This window comes from Podarcis pityusensis (genome assembly GCF_964106645.2).
Source record: "Podarcis pityusensis genome assembly, chromosome: 12".
Lineage (NCBI taxonomy): Eukaryota > Metazoa > Chordata > Lepidosauria > Squamata > Lacertidae > Podarcis > Podarcis pityusensis.
Genome location: NC_138037.1, coordinates 31,612,235 through 31,625,593, shown reverse-complemented (window position 1 = coordinate 31,625,593; position 13,359 = coordinate 31,612,235). Strand labels below are relative to the sequence as shown.

The window sequence follows — 13,359 nt, the reverse complement described above, 5'->3', positions numbered from 1 at the left end:
AAGAGCAGCACAGAAAAATGCAATATCTCTGGAATTTTGTAAGTCCTAAGTTGTGCTGATTTCCTGCTCTGGTGATTGTTGCTCTGTGAGGCGATTATTTGGGTCCCCTAACAGCTCTCAGCACACTTAAGACACCACATCTCCCAGAATTCTTTGGGGAAAACTATGACAGTTTAAAGTGGTATCATAATGCTATAAACGGATGGTGTGTATGTGACCATAAAGGGGATAATCGGGGTGGCTGCTATTAGAGTCATTGACATAGGATGCTGCTTTGCACCCAATAAAACCACTGGGCCATCTAATTCAGTTCTAACCAACAGCAGCTTTGGGGGGTTTCAAGAAAGGGTCTTTTTCAGCCCTACCTAGAGATGCTTGGGATTCAACCAGGGATTCACCCTGGAGATGCAAGGCAGATGCTCAGCCACTGAGCTATGGTCCTTCCAAGAACTGTTGTACTTCACCGCGAGATAGGCGTGCTATGTCTTCAGAACCACAGACCGGTTAAAAAGCTGGTGCTCTTTTTGAACAGATGCTGATTCATTAATAAACATTGCACTGCAGAGCAGACTGTAACCTGCTTCCTGTTTTGCACAATGCTTCTCTTTGACCTAAGAAGTATCACGGGGTTCTCTGTATCGTGGCAGAAAAGGGCTGGAGCAAAACAGGACAGTAATTGAGCTGCTTGAATGATGTTAAATGTACCCAGCTATTCTCATCTTCTGAAGTGTAGCACCTTTCTCCTGCCATTGCTGAAAGTGAGAGTCCTCTTGCATACATAAGATTTCATTGCTATATTCACTGACATCTTTTACAGAGAAGCAGAGCCAGTTGCATCATTAAGCAAAACTGGGCAATCGTTTGCTGCCTCTCTGGTCCCCAGTGCCACCCAGTCACCACTTCCCACCCAGCCACCCAAATCATATATGGCTTTCCAGACACCCCCTCCTGTCCTCCTGTCTGCCACCACCCTTCTGCACTGCCCAGTTTTCTCCCTGTCAATTTATTTGCCACTGCTAGTGCAGCAGTAGACAACCAGCTATTTCACAGTCTCTGGCTCCTCCTCCTTTCTGTTTCATGCTGTGAAGTGTCAGGGATCCTTCAGAGACAGGCGCTCTAGACAAGGTGGTCCAGAATATTGCCTGCACCACTTCAGCCTTGCTGCTTTGGCTAGAAATTCTCTTTTACATTTAATTTAAAGTTACTGGAGTGTTTTTAAATACTTAAAGGCCTATTATTTTTTGAAGAATAATTTCTATTTTTAAAAGAATATTGATGCAATCCCCTGGGCTATGTTACCCATAATACCTTGTTCATAATACCTTGTTCCTCAGTGCAAGACAGGTGGACTGGGGTCTAAGACATAAAGCAGTTGATGGGTGGAAAGGGGAATGTGCAGGGAGGAAGGGAAGTGGCAATATCTGCAACCACACAACACACACACACACACACACACACACAAACACACACACAATTTGACTGTTTGGCACAGAGACATAAAAATATTCCTTCCTTCCTTTTTAAAAAATATACCATGCTGGGAGTTTTACCAACTTTCAGAAACTGGCATTCTTTGCCTGGCCTTTTCTGCACACACAGACCAAAAGGCATAATGGAAAGCAAGATCAAAGATACCGCTGTTTTCTTTTCACTCCAAAGGATTGCTTGGCTAAGCTGTGTGACTCAAGGTTATGTAACAATTCTGTCAGTGCAAGTCAGTGACTCTTGCTCTTTTAAAATCCCAGTAGAAGAATTAGGCTATAAAGCTGCACTTTATTTGAAGGAGCACATTTTCAAGATTCCCACAGTCAAGTAAACATTGAGCAGATTCCTGAGACTGATTCATTTTCACTTGGACAGGAGTCAAGAACAGTTACCTAACAATCTTAAACGAAAAACAAATTTATCTTCCAACTCTTTTTTCCCTTTCAATGGCTAAAGTTAACACAGTGCATAATTAGACATAATCATGTTGTATCCTTCTCCATCCTATCTCATTGTAGTGTTTTGGTGCAGTACAATGAGGTCATGTTACACACTAATCCATGGGTGGGCAGACTTCAGGCTTTCGGGATCTACTTTGATTTTTTGTTTTAATGAGAGAGAGAAAGAAAGAAAGAAAGAGAGAGAGAGAGAGAGAGAGAGAATCCTGAGACCATTCAGCTGGAGCAACAAATAATGATGGAGAGGATACCTCTGAACAGATGCTCAACCCTGGGATTCCTTATCAGTGCTAGAACTGAGCTCACAGTCCCACCACACAAAACAACTTCTGGATGTATAAATATTTATGCACACTTTGCCCTAATATATGCATTTTGTACACATTATTGGTTAGACAACTGCATGGCAAAATTCAGAGGAAGGAGAATTACAAAGGAGTTACGTAGCTTGTCATTGAAATGCAAACAAAAAATAAATTTCTCTTCCATCTCTACAATCTAAAATGGCAATACCCCCTGCCTCACCTCACACCTTCTACTACTTCATTCCACTGTATACATTGACTAGATCTATTTCTTAAAAAAAACCAGAAAAATATATAAATCCATGGAGCCAACACCTATGTTGGCTGTTAGTTGTGATTATTGTTAAAACAGAACCTCCACTTTCATCCTAAGAAAGAAAGAAGAAGAAAACTGAGGTGATGGCTTTGTCTCTAGTCTTTTATTTATTTTTATTTATTTTTGTGAAATAAATAAAATAACCTGCCTGACTGGGAGGATTTGTATATGAATGAACAACTCGGTGTTGTTGTTGTTGTTGTTGTTGTTGTTGTTGTTGTTGTTGTTGTTGTTTATTTTGCAGAGGAGCATTCAAGCAGCCAGTCCTTACCAGCCAGTCCAAGGTGGGCATAATCTGACAAGGGACACATCACACAGGTCTGCTGATCATATATATCCTCTCTAAACGAGTTGCTGCCATTGCAATGGTATCAATGCATTTTAGAAGGTTGTTATGCTTGGAAGAATTTGTTGCCTCTCATCCAAATCTATTCCTCATTGTTGCTCTGATTAAAATTAGATAAGACTGTATATTTAGCAAGGGCCGTACAAACCCAAAGCAAGCGAGGATGATCTGTCAGCTGAGGCCACTGCAAACAGTAAACTAATGACAGGTTGAGATTAGAGTTGCAATTCCATTGTCTGCAGAGCAGACTTTCTGATTACTCCTGATGCCTTTTTATTTCTGCCCTGCTGCGTAAAAGTGATAAGCGCCCATAGGAAACAATGAAGAAATCCAGGAACGTAGAGTAGTTGCGATCATGCAGCAGCTTCTCTTTCTCTACTCCTCCCAAAAAGATAGAAGTAAAGACTGGGTGTTCATGGTGTTCCCAGTTCAGGTCTTATTTGGTGTTGTAAATCAGAATAAATTTGTGAATGGACAAATGGGAAAGGAGGATTCTAGTCAAACTGGAAGAAGCAGAAGCAGAAGCAGAAGCAGAAGCAGAAGAAGAAGAAGAAGAAGAAGAAGAAGAAGAAGAAGAAGAAGAAAGTATGTTTTCCAACTCTATCAAGAGCCCTGAAACAACCTTTCCTTACTCCCAGAGAATCAGCAGGTTTTAGTGCAGTTTGCACCAGCTGAGATTAAATCCATGTTGCATGGGTGTTCTGCAATAGCACTCCCACCCCCAGAGAGATCACATTGTTCTCGTATGTCTTGTTTATCATCTGTTGCATCTTTTGGTTGTTTTGCTGAATCTGCAGCTGCAGGTTGGGAAACGATGTTGTTTTTCTTCACCTAAATGACCTCCAAACATATGCCTCATCATTTCTGACCTGTGTTTTAGGAATCTGGCAGATGTGAACACATAAATGCTTTCAGCGAGCAAACCGTGATCCAAAGCAGGTGAAACCCCCCCTCCCCGCCCCCTCACACACCTCTTTCTTGGAGAGCTTGCCCAGTGCAAAAGTTCAACGAAAGTTTAGTTCAGTTGCAAAAGATTAAAAATAAAAATTGAGATCACCTCAGACATTTTAGATGGAAAAAATTAATGCAGGAGGGTTTAAGGTGTGTTTCCTGCATCTCATGAACAGATGCAACGCAGGGTCTCTTTCTTGTTGATCATTCTTATCTGCCACGAATACTTTCACATACAAAAGCACACTCAAAGGCATGTTGTTTGAAAGGCAGTTGCATTCAATGGCAATCATAAACCTGACCTTGGACAAACTATTGAAGATTTCTTCTCACTAGTTGTGTGTGTGCACACGCACAACATTCAGGGATGCCCATTTGTGCAATGGAAATCTGCTTGCCCAGCGAGGCTTCTGGTTTCTCTTCACCCTGCAGCCCATCTGTCTGCCCCCAGAATCTGCTCTGGAGGGTCCCCCAATGCTTTGAAGCAGATTTGGAATGTGTGGAGGAGCCTTCATTGGTGGGGAGGAGAAGAAAAAGCTCCATTGCACAAGCCGGCACCCATGGAATTTTGTAATTTTAATATAATAATGAATACAGAGAAACAAGTACAGTGAAGGAGAAATTGCATTGGGATTACAAACATTATTGCATGCAAATATAGACTCTATTAAGCTCTATTAAGACTACAGGGAGTGGTCATTAGGAGTTTTGGAGCACACAGCTCTACTTCTCCAAAACATCTGAATCAGAAGAAGCTGTCAAAGCTCTGGATTGGTGTCTGAATGCAGTGCTGGACTAGTTGTGAGACAATAAATTGTGCTCGAATCCTGGGAAGGTGGAGACTCTTTGGGTGGGTGGCTCCCATGGCCAGGAGCTGGGAAAGCTACCTGTTCTGGATGGGTTTGAACTCCCTCTAAAGGAGGGCCAATGTCAGAGACTGGACTGAAGGGGACGAGGTTGAGGAGGAATGGTGGTGATCACACACACAAACACACACACACACACACACACACACCGCCCTTCTCCTGAAGCTTCCAGAGAAGAGGAAGGCAGAATTGAATTACAACAGTGGTTTGAGGAAGGTCACAGCTGAGAGACAGGCGGACAGAAGAATTGGGAGGTGTTGAGAGAAGAGAATGGGGAGACAGAGACAGCGCACCCAGTTGACATGTTATCACTGGAGATAAATTATCATTTCTGACACACACACACACCCTTTCACCCAGAACCCAGCGTGCATTGAAAGTGGAAGAGCAAAGGACTCAGAGACAATTAGCCCCTGGCGACCATTGTAAGGGGAAGTGCTGTTGCTAGGAGGGGGGGAGCTCAGTCGGAGCAACGCCATTAACCTTAGAGGCAGCATACATGGGCTTCTTGCTGTGAATACTGAATAAAGATTCGGTAAGAGCTTTCTTGTCTACTCCTTGGCTGTCTGCTGTGAGGTGGGGCGGGAAGGATTGGAATTCACAGAAGCCTGACAGCCAAGTATCCTCAGTGACCAGGAATGCCTTTTATCAGCTTAGTCTTCAGCTGCAGCTGCTCCTGGGCAGGGGTAGCCTGACCACTGTAGTTCATGCATTCATAACCCCAGGGCTAGATTCCCCAGGGCAATGCATTCCATGTGGGGCTGCCCTTGAGCCTGGATAGCAAACTCCAGCTGGTGCAGAATGTGGCAGCCAGACACCATTGTTAAAACACCTACTACTGAGCCAGGTTCAAGGTCCTTGTATTAATTTACAAAGCCCTGAATAGGTCCAGGGTACCTTAGGGACCACCTGAACCCTTATATCCCAGCTTGTATCACTGAGATTATCGGTGTTGATCAATGACTTTTTGTATCCATTACTTGCCTAGAAAATTGCATTGCAAAATCAAGTGTATATTTCAAAGAATAGTTTTGTTCTGATTCTCATATTGTTTTGGAAAGTGCAAATTGGTGAAGGTTTGCCTCTAAATGTGAACTGAGTTAAATTTCTCAACCATCCCTACATGATGATGTAGCAGCAAAAGCCACTTAAGGGGAAATAAGGGCCAGTTGGGTGTGGTTGCCCAACAATGAGACAGAAGGAGATCTGTGTAAGGACAGACGAGGAGGCTTCTCAGGAGCTGCCTGGATTGAAGCAGCCATCTCCTGCTTAAGCAGAATCAGGATGGGGTGGAAGGGAGAGGACTGCTGTTATCTTTGCACAATGCATAATTGGCTTGTGGGATTCAATGGAATTCAGTCTCACAAGATGTAGTGATGGCCTTTGCCTTAAATGGCTTTCGACGGAGATTAGACAAAATCAGGTGCATCAGTGGCAATTACTCACCATACCTAAATGGAACATTCATGTTTAGAGGCAACATATCTCTGGATTCCAGATGCTCCAGCAAACAACAGGGGGAGGGCAGCTGCCTTTTTGACCTCATTGTGGACAATTCAGAGCAGAGGCAGCCAATGCGTTGTTGGACTCCATCTCCCATCAGCCCTAGCCAGTGTGATCAGTGTTCAAGGATGATGGGAGTTGTAGTCCAACAACATCTGGAGGGCACCTACCCCTTGTTTAGGATGCTGAACTGGATGGGCCTTTAGCCAGACCTAGAATAACTCTTCTGTATGTATGTATGTATGTATGTATGTATTTATTTATTTATTTATTTATTTATTTATTTATTTAAAAATCATTTTTAACCTGCTTTTTCAGGACACACTGTTCTCCCAGGGAGGTTCATAGCACAACAACTACTGCTACAAGCAAACATCCTATCCATACACTCACCCCACTAATATATAAGCAGCAGCAATCAAGATACTTTCAAAAAAACATTTAAAGCACGTGGCTTCTCCCAAAGAACCCTGTGAATCTACAGTTCCCATGACTCTCAGAGGTGGGAACCCATGTGCTTTAAATTTACGGACGTAACAAAATGTTTAAAAGCACATCACATTGAAATTAACCAAACACATCCTGGAATAAAAATGTCTTGAAAACAAGCAATGATGTGGTCATGCTTATTGCCCTAAAAAGGGAGATCCAAAGAGCTGGGTTCACAATCTATTTTTTCTGTTCCCGGCGATGGAGTCAGGTCCTTTTACAGTCTGGAATTAACAATCTTACATGGGACTCTCCTCTTTAGATGGTAATGCATAATTATTCACTTTATTCAGCAGAATGACCAGGGGTGAGTGAGCCTCCCTCCTCATTCTGCTGAGGCAGAGGGGCTAAATGTCTCCCCCCCCCCAAGTCCTGCTCTCCATCCTTAGACCCTGTCGCAATTTGTGCTTGAGCAAAGCCAGCCTTTCTCAAAGAGGATGGCTATGAAAGCAGTGCTTCCTTCCTTCCTTCCTTCCTTCCTTCCTTCCTTCCTTCCTTCCTTCCTTCACAAAAATAGGCATGGATCATTTTCAAGGCTTAGGTCCGCTTGAACGCAAGCAGACACATTTTTGTAAAGCTTCCATATCTATGAATCAAAAATCAATTCCTTTTGCCTCTGACAGGTTTCTCCCGAAAGAAAGTGCAGCGGTGCACAAGAAAAGATATGGATCTGTTTTTACAAGGCTCTTCAGGTATTTTATTGTGATCATATCTTGGCAGGCACAAGGATTTAAGACAAAGGAACAGGGCTCTGGAAAAGGATCATTGGCAGCTGCAAAAAGACCAGAAGGAATTCCAAGTGCTGCACTGAGCATTCTGGGAAAATGGCAAGAGCAGCTCAGAAACATATGAATCTGCCTTTATACTGAGTTAAATCATGGGTTCATCTAGCTCAGTAAGGTCAACACTGACTGGCAGAAGCTCTCCAAGATTTCCACAGGGAGATGCCTGGGACATTCTGGCATGCAAAGAAGATGCTCTAACACTGAGCTGTGGCCCTTTGCCTTACGGTTGGTCTCTTGGCACAATAAACTATGGCAATTTCACTGGAAATTATGAAATGAAGAAAAATGAAAGTATACATCCCATACAACCTAAGGATTGCCTTTGCCTTCAGCCTCCGTGGCAATGATGTACTATTTAAGCAACCCCTAGTGGGCTTTCATACTGTGGATCCTGTAGATCGAAATGTGGCCAGTTCTTTGTTCACCGAAATCACTGAGAGGGGCAAGATGATTGGGAGGTTAGTGCAGTGCAAACGCAGCAGCAGGAGCAGCAACTTGGCTCCGCCGGTGCATTTGCACCACCATGACCCCTCTGCTGCCTCACCTCACTCTGCCAGGAAAACTCTCCCTCACCTTGAAAGCCATTTCTGGCTCTGGTGGACCTCCACCACAGACTCTCCTCCTTCCTATTAGATTGCCGTGCCTGATCAGGGATGATGGCATCCAGAAAGAAGGCTAAAGTTTCACCCCCGCTGCAGTACTAGGACCAGGGCTGTTTTTCAGCCAGAACTCACTGAAACTCCGTTCTTGCACCTCTCAGATGAGTGCCATTGCTGTTATAAGAGAACAAGGGTGACGTTTGTGATGGGTTCCGGCACCTCTTTTTCTAGAAAAATAGCACTGACTAGGACTATGGGGCTATTTCAAACACTTTATGGAGCAGGTGAGTTTTGAAGAGAGGTCTTGCAGGAAGTAAGGGAGTCGGTCCCATTAAGCCATTCCAGTAGACAGGTCCAGGCATAAGAGGCAGTAGAAGAGAAAAGGTGGAATCATTTCAGAAACCAGAAGACCTTTGGACAGCTGGATAATAATAATAATAATAATAATAATAATAATAATAATAATAATAATAATAAATTTATTTATACCCTGCCCATCTGGCTGGACTTCCCCAGCCACTCATTTATACTCTCTTTCCATGAGCCTGCAATTTAATACAAAGCGCCGTAGATTGTTTATGCACCAGAAGTTTTATCTCACACCAAGATCTCATAAAAAGGCTTTTACCAACATTAAAGGAAATCCTCACAAAAAGGACATGCATTAGTCCAGAATCAGGGTAACAATAAAATGCAGAGCGCCCAACTCATAAACACTCGGCACCCTTATTAACTATGCATGGGCTTCCTGCAAATATTCAATTGAATTGCCATATAAAACTGGAGACTTATGTGTTGGTGAGTTTATAGGTTGTTGGGATGCTATGAATAAATAATGGGTTAAGGTTCCTTTGGAGAATTCGTGAACATTTAAATCTTGGACCTTTAAATTATGAAGCCACGATAATTGTGCTTCCCCCAAATTTAATTTTTCACTCGCTGACACGTTGCTCAGAGCCCTGTAGCTGCACAACCTCACTTTCACTCCATGGGATCTGCAGAGGAATCCTGCTCAGCCCATTGCTCCTGCACCATGTCTACTCATTCTGGCAGAGTAGGACAGTCAAATGGAGCCACCAAGCTGTAGATGGCCCACTAGTCAGATACCTGATCATCCCTGCCATTGCTTTTTCAGCCCTTAATTAAAACTTAGGAGGATGAGCACCTATTGGGTCATAATGTGGCTGGAGGATGGATGGCAGCTACAGATTGAGGTTGAATCCTGACAAGACAGAATTACTGGTTTTGGGGGAACAGGGGGTGGATGGGGTGGAGGACTCCCTGGTCCTGAATGGGGTAACTGTGCCTCTGAAGGACCAGGTGCGCAGCCTGGGAGTCATTTTGGACTCACAGCTGTCCATGGAGGTGCAGGTCAATTCTATATCCAGGGCATCTGTCTACCAGCTCCATCTGGTATGCAGGGTGAGACCCTATCTGCCCATGGACTGTCTTCCCAGAGAGGTGCATGCTCTGGTTATCTCCCTCTTGGACTACTGCAATGCGCTCTACATTGGAGCTACCTTTGAAGGTGGCTGGCCTAAGGTCACTCAGCAAATCTCATATCTGAGCAGGGAATTGAACGCTGGTCTCCCAAGTCCTAACACACCACTCTGACCACTACACCAAGGTGGTTGAACTCTCCGAGAAGGCCATATTTTTGTGATGTCTTCCCTTTCTGTCATGACAGCCAAAAAAAAGGTAGTTAAAATTCTAGAATGCAGCCACATGTAAATGTTTTCTTGTACAGCAGCAAGGATATGGAATTGCTACTTCCAGAAACAACTCCTGCTGACCTGCCATGGTTTTATATCCACAGGAAGCAAACACAAAGCGGACTTTGCAAACCATTAAAAGAAGAAAAAAGAAAAAAAAATCTTCCAGATGAGCCGCTTTGCTGGAATAGATTCCTCCCGGCACATTATCTTCCAATTTACAAAACATAGGCATTACAGATTCTTTGAGCATATTCAAGGAAGCATGAAAATACAAGACGAATGTCTGCCGTAACACAGTGGCATCTTAACAGGTAGAAGATGCTGACATCAAAGGGAGTTAAAGATGTGAAACAGAAATATAGACAAGGCTCCTTGTAAATATTTTGTGTAGCTTCCCTTGATGATGACAAGGTAGCTGACTTTTTGCGCTGTTCTGGCTTTCCTGTCTCTCTGGTCCCGTGTGTTAGTCAGGGGTGCCATGCAAGCTGCAGGTGCTGAAATTTCCTTTTCTGTACAACTAATATTATTGTTGTTATTATTGTTATTATTATTGTTCCTGCCAACCTAGCAGTTCAAAAGCATGTCAAAGTCCAAGTAGATAAATAGGTACCGCTCTGGTGGGAAGGCAAACGGCATTTCCGTGCGCTGCTCTGGTTCGCCAGAAGCGGCTTAGTCATGCTGGCCACATGACCCGGAAGCGTCGCAACCCCAGAGTCAGTCACAACTGGACATAATGGTCAGGGGTCCCTTTACCTTTACCTTTTATAACTATTATAGGTGCAGGAATCTTGGGGAAAGACCAGGGCTCCTTGGTAGAGCATCTCTTCTGCATGTGGAAGGTCCCACGACCAATCCCTGGAGTCCCCAGGTAAGGAGCTCATCTAAAATCCTGCAGATCTGTTGCCAGTCAGGGTAGACAATACTTTGCTAGGTGGACCAATGGTCCAATTCAATACACAACAGCCTCTCAGGCTCCTATGTCCCCCTTCATATATGGTCACCCTAATGACACCTCTTCTCCTTAATTAGCTAGCATGAGATTTATGGCACAAGACCTTGGGATTTGGGGCAGACGACTGTAACGTTGGGATCAGAAGGACGGTTACACTAAGCAAAGCTCAGACAATTAGACTCATTCACAAGATAGCAGGAATATAGGAAGCATCTATCTCAGTATTGTCTTCTTCTTTTAAGTTTTTATTTATGCTTCTCATGTTTATACATTTCACTAATTTGACAATCATTTCAACATTTCAAAACTTGACTTCCTTCCCCCCTTTTATGCGGTTCCTTAAATTTCTTTTTAATATTTGTGCATGCCCAAATTAACTTAATTTGCTCATTTATTCATCTACTTTAAATATATACTCTTATAAAACTGCAGGTTATTACAACAACCCTTCCAATGTTCTTATCTGTTTACAATTTATCTGTAAATATTCAATAAACCATTTCCATTCTTTTATTAAAAAGTTTGTTATCTTGATTTCTTATCCTTCCGGTAAGTCTCACCATTTCTGCATATTCCATAAGTTTTTGTATCCATTCTTCCTTTGCTGGGACTTTTGCTTCTTTCCGTTTTTGGGTGAGTAACATTCTTGCTGCTGTAGTCGCATACATGAATAAGTTTCTATACAGTTTAGGTAGTTCTGTCCTTATAATTCCCAAAAGAAAAGCTTCTGGGACTTTTTTTTACAAATGTTATTTTAAACATCCTTTTCAACTATCTCAGTATTGTCTACACTGATTGGAAGCAGCTAGCAACAGTTTCAGGCAGGAATTTCTCCCAGACCTACCTGGGAAATGCCCAGGATTGAACTTGAGACCTTCTGCATGCAAAGCAGATGTTCTACCACTGAGCAGCAGCCTTTGCCCTATCATGTTAAACGTGGCCTTCGGAAAAGGGAAAGGACTGGCAGAAAGTTAAGACTGAAACAAAATGAGCATGACTCCAGATGTTGCTGGCTTTGATTTGAAAAGGAATAAGTGTACTTCACTCAGTTAGTTGTTTTGTTTTGTGAAGCATCTTTAACAAAGGAAACCATTTTGTACCATACCTCATATCAGAAAGGTTCTGTGTTCATTGTTTCCAGATGTATTTTGAGGGTGCGTCTAGGCAAGGCACTGAGAGATCCACGATCAAATCTCCCCCCTTTTTATACAAGTTTAACAGCTGACACAGAAAAGCCTGAATATTAGTGGTATGGGGCGGGGGACTTGTTCCATGTTGCCAGTTTCCTGGTAAATATCTTCCCCCAAGTGCAATTTGCCCAGCCAATCAAAATATGCAAGCACCATTACTGTATGTTTTTCTAAGCAGCAGCTTGCCCTAATTTTCACTGGGTAATTTTCACTGGGAAAACCATGCAAGACCAAAGGTTGAGTCCTTTCCCTGGCTCTATGGTCCTGGACCACAAGAGCCAACTCCTAGGGGTTGAGGGGTCTTTGTCCCCTCACCCAATAAAATATTTCAGGAGGCCAGGCCCCACCCCAAAGTTGATGGGCATTGATCACGTGATCAATTATGTGGGGTGGGGCTTACCTGCTCCCCCCAATATTTTATTCAAGTTGTCACACATGTCTTAATCAGATTCTCATCATGCTGCAACTGTCATGAAAAATAATTTAAAATAATGAAAGGAGCAAGCAAGCAGTTCTCCTAATCTCACATTTAGTTTGTCCCCAATGAGATGTTTATGCAATATACATGTTTATCTGTTCCAGATTTCTCCCCAATGATGAGAAATCCTCCAAACCTCTCAATGCCTTATGAAGAAGTTGGACAAATAAATCTACCATCTCTACCAAAGGCTTCATTTTCAAAAGATGCACTTAAACATTTTAATACAAATGTTCATAATAGGATCAAGCGAGTAACTTCTCTGTTTTCCCTTACACAAATAACAGCCACTTTGTAAATCTAAAATGTAAAATCTTCAGATGTTGCTTGCTTTTGAGGCTTTTCCTGGCTCAGTTAGAAAGCTGGATGTTAGATAGATCTCTTTGATCTCTCTGCCAGGATATAGGAATGATGATGGAATGCAGAAACACATACATTAAAAAAGAAAACAATATCAAAGTCTCTCGGTTTCATTTAATGATCCTGAACAGTGGAAACAGAATGAGTTTGAAAAAGGGCCTTCCCTGTGAAAAAATATGATGCCTCTTACATCGTTGGTGGCAATGGTAGCTGGTGCCTATTCAGACTGGTTGGGCCAAATTCAGAGTATGTGGAGATAAAGGAAATGAGAGGCAGAGCCAATTAATCCTAGGTTCATCCCCATCCTCCCTTCTGCTGAGTTCTACAAGGGCAATATTGAGACTCAGCTATACAGCGGCCAATAAAACGTTTTAAGTGTGTTTTAAGTACAAAGTACAATGGGACACTAGATGGCGATGGTGAGCCTTATGGGAAACTCAATGTATTTTTTAAAACCTTTTTTAAAAAAGCATTGTCAGAACGGTTTTTATATGTGTGTAGATTCCACCTAAGACCACATTCACATCATACCTTTAAAGCACTGTGGTGCCATTTTAAACA

At 42.8% G+C, this 13,359-nt stretch overlaps 1 protein-coding gene across 4 annotated transcripts in view; it reads left to right on the top strand.

The window, feature by feature from the left end:
- Positions 1-12,838, top strand: part of LOC308459524 (uncharacterized protein) — a 31,470-nt gene extending 18,632 nt beyond the window's left edge. The window contains exons 3-5 of one of the 4 annotated variants that reach the window (XM_080975134.1): positions 2,809-2,882; positions 7,343-7,411; positions 9,920-10,113. In XM_080975134.1, coding sequence (XP_080831260.1) covers positions 2,809-2,882; positions 7,343-7,411; positions 9,920-10,046 — 270 coding nt within the window. In that variant the 3' untranslated portion in view covers positions 10,047-10,113. Of the gene's footprint in view, positions 1-2,808; positions 2,883-7,342; positions 7,412-9,919; positions 10,114-12,542 lie in introns of those variants that run through there. The other 3 variants (XR_013978075.1, XR_013978077.1, XR_013978076.1) reach the window with 3 other exon arrangements.
- The last annotated feature ends 521 nt before the right edge of the window (positions 12,839-13,359 follow it).